This window comes from Sceloporus undulatus, chromosome 3 (genome assembly GCF_019175285.1).
Source record: "Sceloporus undulatus isolate JIND9_A2432 ecotype Alabama chromosome 3, SceUnd_v1.1, whole genome shotgun sequence".
NCBI classification, from domain to species: domain Eukaryota; kingdom Metazoa; phylum Chordata; class Lepidosauria; order Squamata; family Phrynosomatidae; genus Sceloporus; species Sceloporus undulatus.
Window position 1 is genome coordinate 253,321,915 of NC_056524.1, and position 13,735 is coordinate 253,335,649.

Consider the following 13,735-nt stretch of genomic DNA (forward strand, 5'->3'; position numbering starts at 1 on the left):
TAAAATGTGTCCATTTTTGCTGACCTGGCCAACAGGCCCACCTACTGTACAAACCTGATAGAAATTAGACACAGAAAGATCAAATGATACACATGTGTTTTAGTGAGTTCAAAGAATTCTGTTTGCTCAAAACAGTGAGATTTCTGATTCCATAGCCATTGATCACAGAGTCCATGACTTGAAAACATTTTTTTAAATATATAAATTCCAAACACATATATAAGGGACACCATTTTACTATGCTGTTATATTTAATGGGATTTGAGTAGCCATGGATTTTGGTATCCAAAGGGGTCTTGGAACCAAACCCCAGTGGATACCAATGGTCCACTCGTGTGTGTGTGTGTGTGTGTGTGTGTGTGTGTGTGCGCCAGCTAGTGAAATGTCAGGAACAAACTCTTCTAGGACATAGCCACATAGCCCAGAAAACCCACAAAAAACCATGGATGTCAGCCATGAAAGCATTTGACTCAACAACCACTGTCACCACAGTTACGTGTGCTCTGTTCGGGTGGCACAACAAACTACAATCTCCAGAATTCCATAGCATGGAACCATAGCAGTTAAAGTAGTGCCAAACTGGATTATTTCTGCAGTGCCTGTGAGACCATGAAACTGTAGACTGCAAATATCCGTGGCCAGCCTGGAGAAACTTACAACTTCTGTATGTTTTTGAAGATGGAGTAGGGGCTGAATGGAAAATTCTGGCACCTCTATCACCTGTTTTTGAGTTTGTCAGGGGCCCACCTACACTCTCCCAAAACTACATAAAAATGTTAAACTGTTAAAAGGATGATTCATGCCTTTTTTTAAAGTGAAAAGGGGTAGGTGAATATTAAAGCCAGAAATAGATTTCTGGCTACCTCCAGTTTCATTGAGAGGGTTATTCAAAAAGAACAAAAATATCCCAAACCATCCAGAGTTGCTCAGTCCTGTTGGAAAGGATTCTCAAGCTCATTTGCCCTATTCCGAAGGCATCAAGACACATCATACACATCTGAATGCATGCAGCAAACCATACTCAATTAAGAACAAGATGCCCCTAAATCTCCAGACAACATATTCTGCAAACACTTGATGGTGTTTTGGTCACACCCGCAGATGCTTTTTAACCTCTCCTGGATCTTTTATTCTGTTGTTGACATGATAAGGATCAGCGTGACTCAAAAGGAGACCAACAGGATTACTAGCATTCAGCTGAGTAGTGTATATATTATGGATACCCCATTTCAAATAGTTAAAAAAAGAGGAGAGAGATACAAATTAAAAGAAAATCTGCAACCAGGAACAAACTGTTACAAAAATATAAAATTTTATAAAAAGGAAGAAGGCCAGTGTGATTACTGATAAAGGATGTGTGTGTGTGTGTGTGTGTGTGTGTGTGCAAACTATGCACTATGCACTAAGGAGCCATGAGATTTATTGAGGCCCCTAAATTGGGTTGCCAAGTCTGGACTATCCCAAGCTATGAGATTTCAGGTCCATTCCTCAGATGTAGAGATGATGCTTTGCCAGGGGCAGACCCTCATGATATCATTAAGTATAACATGTTAAGCATCAACCACAGCATTCATCCTGACATTCTTTCCCCTTGCACTAATAATCAGAGGTGAAAATGCAGACCCTGAGATCTGGGAACCCCAGCCATAAGCAAGAGGAGACAGAAACAATGTAAGGAGTAACTGGACACAGGAGTGGATGTGAGATTTGTTGCTGGTTCCTGGTAGAAAGTGGGATGCCATTCAGCTGCTGACTAGAGGAAGAGCTAGATTAAGCCAGGAGACCCATTATTTTTGTCTAAATAGCCCTCTGTGGGAACCAGAATGGCAGGTTGCTGTCACATTTCAGAATGACATGTTGGTTAGGGGTTTTAGGAGATAAGTCTACAAAATTTGTCTGACAAGAAGGTTTAGCCAGATTTCCCTCATCTCTTTCTAAAATCAATGTTAGAAATGCCTTTGCTAATAGTGTGTGTGTGTGTGCTTGCGCACACACATGCACACACATGGTGACAGGATAAGCTTGTTTTTTAAAGTCCACGAATAGTCTTTTAGTGAACAAGTGTGTTAAATTGGGTATTTTTGCAAGTCAATAGTCCTTATGCTGAAAATTGCATGAGTATTTTCATTTCAATTGCAACAGGAGTAGCTTTTGGATGTCTCAGTCTGTCTTGTTGTCAAATCCACATTCCCTGTCTCTTGGCCTGTTTTTAAAAACACTTAGCTCAGATGTTTAATATGAATCCTAAAGTGCTATATAATCCCAAAGGTTAGATTTCCAAAAAGTGAAATTGTCTATGCTCCATATTAGGATTAGTGTAAATCTTGATTCCAATTCAGACCCTGAAGAGATCTTAAATCCCCAACTTCTCCATGAATTTAGAGTATCTGGAAACCTTCTAAGATTATGAATGCTTCCTAGGAAATGATTGTTCGGACTCTGTTACCAATAAGCACCTGTAAAAATATGTGGCACATTTCTGAAATGGGAGAAATCATTTCATCAATACTTGAAAAGTGGGTATTTCTGCCCCTGCCAGCCCTCATCAACACACACAATCAAGTTTGTCTTGTCTTATTCTTAGAAAATTATAATCTGATATTCCCTGCTTTCTCTTTCTTTCTTTCTTTCTTTCTTTCTTTCTTTCTTTCTTTCTAGATTGCCCTGATGGCTTCTGGGGTGTGAACTGTCACTTTGCCTGTGATCCCTGTGAGAATAGAGGACAATGTAACAAAGAGACTGGTGTGTGTGAATGTCCATCTGGCTATATTGGAAAATACTGTAATGCTTGTAAGTATGAGTGTTTCTGCGTGGGTTGGGAGAAACAGAGATGTATGAAAAATGAACAAGTCATTCCCTTTGGAGGGAAATCAGTATAAGCTCTAAAGATAACTAACAAACTAGAATGCAAAGGTATAAGTGTTGTTTATGACACCCAATTAGGATTCAGAGTGGGAGCAGCAAACATGGAAAGAAACATGTTTATTCTCTGATTATGATCTCTGTCACACACAAGCAATTGCATATGTAAGCTCACAAGTGACTAGCACAAGTGATTTCACTTTAATTCTAATGTGAAAAAAATAGGGCAAGAAGGGAACATATCACAGGATACCAGGTGCATCATCTGGATAGCCCCAGATCTAGTTTACTGTCCCAGGACCAGGAGTTCTACAGAATAAACCATAAAATCTGATTGGATTTCTGTATAATCAAAGCACAATAAAATAGTCTTAAAATAGTGAAATAGGAGCAGTGATTTCTACAGGTATGAAATTCCGGCACATTGCACAACACAATTAATTACATTATTAAAAATAGCAACAAAGGAACAGTAATTTCCACAGAAATGTGATGCAAGTGGGAGTAATGGGTGGATCATCCTACTGTAGGCAGGATGATTTTTCAGGTCACCTCTTGTTTAGTGATCCACAATGAGTGGATCGTGACCAGCACTGTGTTCTCTCTCATGCCTTTGTTTGAGTTCATATATCTAACTGACAAGTACTGCATGACTTATCTCTTTTCAGCTTGTCCCGCTGGTTACCATGGAAAAAAAATGCTTGCTGCAATGCAGCTGTAACAGCAATGCTTCATGTAACCCCATCACTGGTGAATGCTCATGTCCCCCGGGTTGGATTGACCGTGACTGCAAGCAGCGTAAGTCAAAGTCTCCATTATCGACACCTGCTTTTTCTGTCTCATCAAGCATAATCGAAATCCTGAAGTACTAGCTTGCTGGTTTCTTAAGCAATTAACTATATATATATATATATATATATATATATATATATATATATCCCTGCTAATCTTATTGCTTCTGAAATTGTGTATTTATTGGTTTATGTAGCCTGGCTGTAGATAATCCTTAATTATCTAAGTCTGAAGTATGGAGAACGATGACTGGTGAGCCAGAGAAGCTTTTGATAGGAGTACTTTATTCCATCACTGTGCTCCAGTTCCTCCAAGCACACCCTGTGCTTTCAGCATTCAGATTGACAACCAGTTCCACCACCCCTCCCACACACACACATACGGCCCATCAATTTGCAATGCAGCTTAACTGGCTAATACCCAGTGTTGGTACAGGAAGATGGGAATGTTTGTCTCAACAACAGAGTGATCTGCACTGACTTGAGTCTGAAAGACAGTCCCTCAGTTGGGAATATACATCTTGGTTTATTTCCTCCCCGACTCTGGATTGCCAAATGATGGCAATCAGAACATTTGTAGGGAGAAGATTATAACTTGCCATCAATTATCACATCTACCTGACTTGTTAAGCAGTGGTTACATCCGACTACACCATTAATCACAAATACATTCTTCATATAACTGGAGAGGGAACTGTATACTTGAACATCACTAGGTTGCCAACACAAAAACGAAATAGATTAAAGAAGATGGAGAAGCTCCAGAATAGGCAACAGAAGATGGAGAAGCTCCATTTTTGTGGCAAAAACAAAACCAGGCACACACTGCAATAAAGACCATGAGATACTAATATCCAAGATTAGAAAAAAGCTGAAGAAGAATGCCAAATCAATAATTATGCCAAAATATGATCTAGAAAACTTTCCAACCAAATTTGAAGAAAGTGTGAGAAAAAGATTTTCACTCTTAAGCCTTGTTGACCCAGAATGAGAAGACAGAAGTCGGGGACTTCTGGAATGCAGAAAGAGGATGATTGCAGCCAAAAAGGAGATGAAACAGTGGATGACAGACAAAATGCTTCAAGCGATTAAAGAAAGATGAGAAAAAAATGAAAACGGGGACAGGAACAAAATTAGAACCATGAATCCTATAGCCCAACAATTAGTGTGCAAGTACAAAGACAACTACTATAACAATCAATGCAGAAAAGATAGAAGCCAACAACAAAAAAGGAAGAACAAGAGACCTCTTCCACAACATCTGGGAATTCAAAGAGCAATTTAAGCCAAGGTTAGGGGTGCTCTGAAGTCAAAAGAGCATAATTCACAATCATGACATTTTTTTAAAAAAAAATGGAAACAATATACAGAATATCTATATAAAAATGTGAAAGGATACATGATACATGGGAAGAAGAAACTTACAAAGATGAACTATAAATTTTCCGAAGCAAACTGAAACTGAAATCTCTAAAGACCATGGGACTGTACATACAAAACACCAACACAAGGATAGTGGACTCATTGATAAAAGGTAAGAAAGCAAGAGGTGACAATCATAGAATCTTAGAATTGGGAGAGACTACCAGAACCATCTATATCCAACCCCCTTCCAAGCAGAAATATGTAAACACTTCTGGAAGATTCCCATCTATATATCAGTCTATCAATAGCTGTTTGCCATGATGGCTATATAATCTCTTGAATTCACAGGAAGTATCTGCATACTAATTCTTCAGAAGAAATCACAGGATAATCTGGCAGGGGCAACACTTTTACTCAATCCGGATATTGCTTCATATAAAGAATCAGAGTTGGAAGAAACCGCAATGGGCCATCCAGTCCAACTCCCTGCCATACAGGATATCCAAATCAAAGCATCCCCAACAGATGGCCATCCAGCCTCTGCTTAAAGACCTCTAAGGAAGGAGATTCTATCCTGGTTTATATTTACTGTATGATTATTTTTTGTATCTAATATTTTTGTTGTAATCCGCTTTGATTCTGTGGAGAAAAGTGGAATATAAATAAATTTTAATAATAATAAAAATAAAATAATATTCTACCACACTCCAAGGGACTTTCTTCCACTGTCAAACATCCCTTACTGTCAGGAAGTTCCTCCAATGTTGAGGTGAATCTCTTTTCCTGGAGCTTGCTCATTGTTCGGGTCCTGTTCTCTGGAGCAGCAGAAAAAACAAGCGTGCTCCCTCCTCAATATATCCCTTCAAATATTTAAACAGGGCTCTCATATCAACTCTTATCTTCTTTTTTCAGGCTAAACATCCCAGCTTTGTCATACCTCATAGGCATGGTTTCCAGACCCTTCACCATTTTCGTCACTTCCTTTGGACACGCTCCAGTTTCTCAACATCCTTTTTAAATTGGGTGCCCAGAACTGGAACACTATTCCAGGTGGGGGCTGAACAGAGGAGATATAGTGGCACTATTACTCCCTTGATCTAGACACTATACAGATCCATTTAACAGTTTACTTTGTCTACCCACCTTTTACAAACTTGTTTGCAAGAATATCATGGAAACCTTGTCAAAGGCCTTACTGAAATCAGATTACTATATCCACAGCATTCTTCATCTACCAAGCTGGTAATTTTATCAAAAGAAAGAGATCAGATTTGTCTGGCATGACTTGTTTCTCTGAAACCTGTGTTGACTTTTTGTGATTATGTGCATTGCCTTCTAGTGTTCACAGACCTCTCGTTTAATGATCTGCTCCCGAATCTTTCCTGGTATTGATGTCAGACTAACTGGATGATAATTGTTGGATCCTCTTTTTTCCGTTTTTGGATGGGGACAACGTTTGCCCTCCTCCAGTCTTGGGATTTCTCCTGTTCTCCAGGAGTTATCAAGATTATGCTAATGGATCCGATATTAATTTGCCAGTTCTTTTAATACCCTTGGATGTAGTTCATCTGGTCCTGGAGACTTAAATTTATTTAGTTAATAAGGTATTCCTCTACTATCTCTTTACTAATTCTGTACTGAAATTCCCCTATCTTTCCTCTGCTCCATTATCCTCGGTTGAGCACCCTTTTCCTTTTCTGAGAAGATGAGGCAAGAAGGTGTTGAGTATTGTATTCTGCCTTTTCTCTGTCTTCTGTTAGCATTTTCCATCTTCTCCACGCAGTGGCCCACCGTTTCCTTCTTCTCCTTTTGCTGTGGACATATCCAAAAAAGCCCTTTTTATTGTCTTAATCTCTAGCAGCCTGAGTTCATTCTGCGCTTTAGCTTTTCTGACTTTCCCCTACAAATGCTGTATTTCTTTGAATTCCTTTTTGTGATTTCCCCCCTTTTCCATTTCTTATACATGTTCCGTTTTCAAACTTAGCTCCGTGAAAGTTCCTTAGTCATCCACCCTGGTTTCTTGAGACACCTCCCATTTTCTTTTCCACCGGAACTGTTTGAAATTGTGCCTTCAGTTCTCCCTTTGGAGAAGTCCCATCCGTCCTGACATCCCTTATCTTTTAGTTTTCTGACCATGGGATCACTCCAATACCTCTCTAGTTTACTGAAATCCACTTCCTAAAGTCTAGGATGCGTGTCTGACTATGCCTGGCTTCTCTTTCCATTGTATAACAAACTCCAGGAAACAGGGTCACTTCCACCTAATGATCCCACCACTTGCACACCATTAACCAATCATCTTGTTGGTTGGATCAGTCCAAAATAGCTGACACCCTTGTTGCCTCTTCCCCCATTTTGGACCATGAAATTGTCTTCCCGGCAAGTGAGGAATTTGCTAGACCTTGAGGATTTTGCTGAGTTAACTTCCAGCAAATATCAGGATTGTTGAAGTCTCTCATCACTATACATCTCTCCTTTCTGAGTGTGTGGTCATCTGTTCTAGAAGGCATTATCCAATTCCTCCATGGACTTGGGGGTCTGTAGTAGACTCCCACCATAACATCCTTGTTGTTTCCCTCCCCTTTGATTCTTATCCAGATGCTCTCCACCTGGCTTCCAGGATTGATGTCCAGATCTCTTCACTGGTGTAATATCTCTGACATATAGTGCTATTCTCCTCCTTTCCTGTTTGGCTATTTCTCTAAAGGTTATACCCCTCTATTTCCACATTTCAATCATGAGACATCATCCCACCAGGTTTCAGTGAGGCCGATTATATATATTTGTTTGTTGTACAGTGCATCCTTGGTATACGCAGGGAAACGTGTCCGGCACCCCCCCCCCCACCACACCGCATATACAAAACAACGATCAAGCGGTTCCTAATGGCGGCGCGCGTGCACGGGCCACCATTGGGAAAACTTCCCTCCCCCCCCCCCTCCACCCAATCCCTCCTCCTCCTCCCTCCCTCCCCCCATTCTTACCCTTTTCGTCGCTCGCTGCCACCGCGCCGCCTCAGCCAGAGTGGGGGGAGGCTGAGTGGGGTTTTGGAGGCCAAGAAGCCTCCAGCCTGCCACCTGGCCCTTCTGTGGCGGCGGCACGGCAGCGGAGCACCAGCGCCAGAGGCTCTTCAGCCCCCTCTGCGCGCCGCCGCTGCCGGCAGCACCTCTGTGCAAGGGCCGGGGGGTGGGCTGGAGTCCTCTTGGCTCCAGTCCGCCACTGGCCCCTGAAGGCTCCTGAATGGCTCTCCTCCTTTCCATGTGCCGCCACTGTGCAGGAGAAAGGCGGGTGCTGCTCCTGGGGCTCCAGGAGAGCGCCTGGCTTTCTCCTGGCAGCTGGGCGGTGGCGGCGGAGAGGAGGCCTCTGGCGCTGGAGGAACAGGCCAGAAAGCTCCTCTCCGTCGCCATTGTTGAGGGGGAAGGCCGGGCGCTGCTCTGGAGGCCTCCAGGAGTAGCGCCGGCCTTTTCCCTGGCTGTAACCGTGGAGGGGAGGGCTCTGGCGCTGGAGGACCAGCGCAGGAGCCCTTCTCGCGCGCCATGGCTGCGAGGGAGAGGCCGGGTGTGCTCCTGGAGGCCTCCAGGAGTAGCAACCGGCTTTACCCTGGATGCGCACGAGGGGAGGCCTCTGGCGCTGGAGGACCAGCCCAGGGGCCCCCTCTCTCTGCCATCGTTGCCAGGGGAGAGGCCGGGTGCTGCTCCTGGAGGCCTCCAGGAGCAACACCCGGCCTTTCTCCTGGCAGCGGTGGCGGCACAGTGGAGAGGAGGAGGAGGAGGCCGAGTGCCTGGGGCCTCTTCAGCCCCTTCTCCGCAGCCGGCGCCTGCACCTCGATGCAGGGGCCGAGTGGCGGACTGGAGGCCAAGAGGCCTCCAGCCCACCACCTGGCCCTTGCACAGAGGTGCTGGCGGCGGCGGTGGCGGCGGAGTGGGGGCCGCCATTGGGGACAACTTCCGGATTTGCCATGCACGTATGCTCAAATCCACGCATGGCAAATCCGCGTATAAGGAGGACCGATTGTACTAGGAGTTCGAGTTTATCTTGCTTATTTCCCATGCTCTGTGCATTAGTTTAGAGACATTTAAGACCATGGGTCCCCTTTACTTGCTGCCTGTTCAAGTTTTTTTGCCTCTCACTGTTGGGTCCTTGCACTTTTTTCTTGTTTCCTCTATGTCAGTTTGACTATTTTTGCCATTCCTTTCACCTTCTTTAATATTGTCTCCCTCCCCCACGGAACTCAATTTAAAGCCCTCCTGATCAGGTTCTTGAGACTGTTGGCAAAAACATTTCTTCCAACTGGCATAAGATGCAACCCATCCATTGCAAGAAGTCTCTCCTCATGGAACCGCAGCCCATGATAGAAGAATCCAAAGCGTTCTCGGCAGCACCATCTGCAGAGCCAATTCACACCCACTATTTTCCTCTCCCTTCCTGGACCATGCCCTTCCACTGGCAGAAGAGACAAGATGACAACTTGTGCATCCATCTCTTTCAGCTTCCTACCAAGAGCCTCGTAATCCCTTTTGATGTTCTGAAGGCCGTGTCTTGTAGTATCATTGGTTCCCACGTGGACCAAAAGGAAGGGGTATTGGTCAGTAGGCTTGACCAGTCTTGCCAGCCTCTCTGTCACATCACGGATCTTTGCCCTGGGGAGACAACATACCTCTCGAAACATCTTGTCAGGCCTACAAATCACTGCTTCTGTACCCCTCAGCAAGGAGTCCCCCACTACGACCACACGCCTCCTCCAAGACTTAGGAACTACTGTTCCCTCGGGTGGGACTCTCAGGCTCCCCTGCTCTGTCCCTGAAGTCTGACCATGCTGCTCTTCCTCGTCCTCCTTGATAAGGGAAAGAGCTTCGAATCGATTCTCTAGCTGCAAGCTCCCAGAACAATCCCTTCTTGGCCTACTTCTCTGTGTGACATTTCTCCAGCTGTTTGTCTCCTGTGTATGGGAAGTGATGTCCTCTGCCCCATCAACTTCCTCTGTGTGGTACTCATCCAAGATCGTTAGTTCTGTTGTGTCCAGGAAATCCTCTTGCTCCCTAGTATGCTGAAGTGTAGCTACTCTGGACTCCAGCTGCTGTACTTTCTCCTCCAAGAGTGCTACCAACTTGCATTTGGTGCATGTTAAGTTCTCCACTTCTGTAGGCAAGAAGACAAACATCCCACAAGTGTTGCAGGTGACTGCAGTGGTTCCGTCAGTGTCCATACTGAAAAGTCTTAGGAAATAACTGGAACAGGACTGGGGGCTTCCTCCTAAAAAAAACCCTACAGAAAACACCAACGTTAAAGCCCCTGATGCTTCGCCAATTTCTGGCAGTGAGCTCAATCAACTCCGCCTCTGCTGTAGATCTCCTTGGACAAAAAATGGCTACCCAGCTACCTCTCTCCTCCTCCTCTTCTCTGTAGCAGGAACTGCTCTGGAGAGGCTCTGGGAGGAGTGTGTCCTGGACTGCAGTCAGCACACCCAAACAAAGCCGATAAGAATGGCTTAGCACAGCAATTGGAAGTAGTCCAAAAACCTGCAAGGAGTGATAGTTAAGGAGCAAGCCGAAAGCCAGAGCTGAAGTCAGGAAAACAGAGGTCAGAGTAGTCTATCCAGTCCAGGGTCAGGGCAGCCAGAAGTAGCAAGAGTCCAGTCCAGTCCATTCCAAGGTCAAGAGTCAAGGCAACAAAGGGTCAAGATACAGGGAGCCAGTGCAGGCAGCAATCACACCAAAGGATCATGCAATAAACTCTGGCACTGAGTTGATGTCTCTCTGCTCCTTAATTAAGACAAACTCTCCCCTGTGCCACCTGAGGCTGATTTGCTAATTGCCTCTCTGCAATCCTCCTGGATCTATGCCTGCAAGCACTCTCAGCCCTTCTTTGCTTAAAGGAAGGCACGTCCAGGCATGATTCCTCCCCAGAGTCACCACTAGGCTGTTGCACCTCAAGAGGAATCCCACCAGCACTAGGACCTGGCTGAGCCTCCTCCTCTGGGGCTGGGAGATCACAGCTGGGACCTGGTAGAGCAGGATTAGCCCCTGGTGTAGCCTCAATTAGCTCTTGCTCTGAAGGAGGCTCATCCTCCAAGACCTGCTCTTGGCTGGCCATGGCAGAGTGATATAGAGCTAGTCTGCTAGCTCCACCCCCTAGTGACTCACAAATGTGACTCACTGAAGCTCCACCCCCTCTGCAACAAGCACACTCTCCCTAGAGGTTTTTTTTTTTTTTAAATTAAACAGTCACCACTCAAAATGGCTGCCCAGCTACCTCTCTCCTCCTCCTCTCTGTAGCAGGAACTACAGATATATCTAATTATATCCAAATTATGTTGGACTCTATCACCATTGGCCATTCTAATTGGGCCTGATGGGAGGCCCATTTATGTTGTAAAACATTTCTTGCTTTAGCCTTGAAGGTGTGTAGGATGCTTCCCACATCTACCTTAGGGGAACATTATACTCCTGATGAATGAATGGATTTTAACAATGGCTATATTTTAAACTGAGGGGCAGGCCTCTATATTAGCAATTCTTATTGGTTTATTCAGCAAGAAGAACAGCTGTTTGTGAAAAACCTTAATAAGGAATACCTTATTAATTTTATTAAGGAAGGATTTTCAATGATTTGAAATTCTTTATACCATTGTCTTATGGTTGTAAGATTTTGCATGGTATATTTTGAATAAATTTTATATAAAAATAAAATAAGGGCAGCTGTGATTTTAATCTTCTGCATGTCTTTTCAGAAGTAAGTCCCACTGTCTTCAGTGGATTTGCTGTCTGGGATTTTAAATCCAAATCCAGATTATGGGTTTACTATAAGGATGTAGGTGGCCCCTGGAATAGTGGACTGGATGGGCCTTGCTGTAATCCAGCAAGGCTCTTTTTATGTTCTTATGTGTTCCCAGGATTGCCTCAGTGATTCTAGATACATTCTAGATACACACAAATTGCCACTTTGCCATTTCCAATGAGAGTCCCTTTTGGCCCTTGTACTCACAGCTCCATGAAATCTTTTTCATCTTTGCAATAGAGGGAATACAAGATGTTGCTGGACTAACTTACACCATTCACAGCCTCCTAAGCCAGTAATAAGGAATGATGATAGGAATTGCAATAAGGTTGTAGAGAAGAAGACAACATTCCTAAAATGATAGAGTGTGTTACATCCATTGTTAAACTTTGTATTATTTTGCAGCTTGCGATCCTGGTTACTGGGGACAACTCTGTGGAAGTGTATGTGACTGCAGTAACGGTGATGGCAGTTGTGACCCTGTTACTGGCATTTGCTTCTGTGAAGCAGGTTATACTGGGAGACATTGTGAGCATAGTAAGCCATTAATCATTTGTTGGTGAAGTAGTGATTTTTAGAATAAAGGAGTGGAAATGGCTTTTGCTGATACATGCATCTAGGAGGGAGTCGATCTAGTATTATTTGCAGGATGTAGAGGAGTCTACTTGTAGGAACTCAGATTTCAGCCCATCAGGAAATTTACCTTAATATATATACTCTAAAAGAGAGGATCCCCCCCCCCAACCAAGCATGTCATTGAGGCATGGAGCTTCCTGTTATGTATTGTTGTACAGGTTAAATCTCCCTTATTCAAAACACTTGGGACCTGAGATGTTTTAGATTTTGATGTGTACACTGAATCAGAAAGCAAAGATGTCATTATCACAGCCACCCTTGAAAAAGTGTTGGTTTTTGGAATATTTAGGATTTCAGAATTTAGGATAAGGAGACTTGGCCTGTATCAAAGTCATACTCTACTTTTCTACCAAAAAAGTGTGCCAATTAGCTCTTATGACAAAAAGTGAAACAACGCATTTGTGCATCTTTACCTCCCAGGAATTGATTTAGCCCATTTCTTTCCTTTAAAAAAAAAGGCGGGGGGATCCTTTAAAATTTATTTTTAAAAAATAAATAAATTCTGAATGGTTTCTTGAAGATAGGAAACAAGCATTGCCTGCATAGATAACCATAAAATATATGTTTGGAAATATTTTCCTCACCCCCAAAGAGATAGCTGTGCTTAGTCCACACATGCACACATGCACTTGTATGTATTTAAAAGAATGGAAAGGAAAGAAAAAGAAGGCTTCTGGTTCCTCTTTAAATTAATAGCTTTATTTTAGTACAGTATGTACATTTGTGGATGACTATCCACTGCCTCAGATGCATTGAAACACTCTAAGAAAGTTGCTTGCCTCCACACTCCCCTCCCTCCCAAGAAGAAGCCTTTTAGGAACTTGAATTCAACACCCAATACCACATTGTGTGCATTGTCCATATTTCCTCAGAATGGCAATATCTACACCAAAACTAGGGAAAAATTACTTTGGGGGGGATCATCATCATCATCATCATGCTTTTTTCCAAAATTAAAACTCAAAGTGGGTTTAGAATTTAAAAGAACAATACAGTTGGCCCTTGGAACTCACAGGGGATCCGTTCCAAATCCCCCCCCCACCTTGTGGGTTCCATAGGCTTGAATGGGGTGCATATATGCGGGGCATGCACCCCATTGACATTAATGGCAGTCACCCCTCCGTGAATTTTCAAGTCCATGGATCTCAAGTCTGTGGACTTGGAGGGGTGACTGTATAATTAAAAACATACAAAAGGGAGCATTATAACAGAAATAAACTAATGCAGTATTAAAACACATAGCTCATTACAAGGATAAAATAATAATAATAATAATAATAATAATAATAATAATAATAATAATA

At 43.3% G+C, this 13,735-nt stretch overlaps 1 protein-coding gene across 1 annotated transcript in view; it reads left to right on the forward strand.

The window, feature by feature from the left end:
- The window catches only part of LOC121925983 (multiple epidermal growth factor-like domains protein 6), a 94,032-nt gene that overhangs the window by 25,480 nt on the left and 54,817 nt on the right, over positions 1 to 13,735 (forward strand). Inside the window, 3 exon segments of the mRNA XM_042458539.1 lie at positions 2,720 to 2,790; positions 3,531 to 3,660; positions 12,201 to 12,332. Of these exon segments, the coding sequence (XP_042314473.1) occupies positions 2,720 to 2,790; positions 3,531 to 3,660; positions 12,201 to 12,332 (333 nt within the window).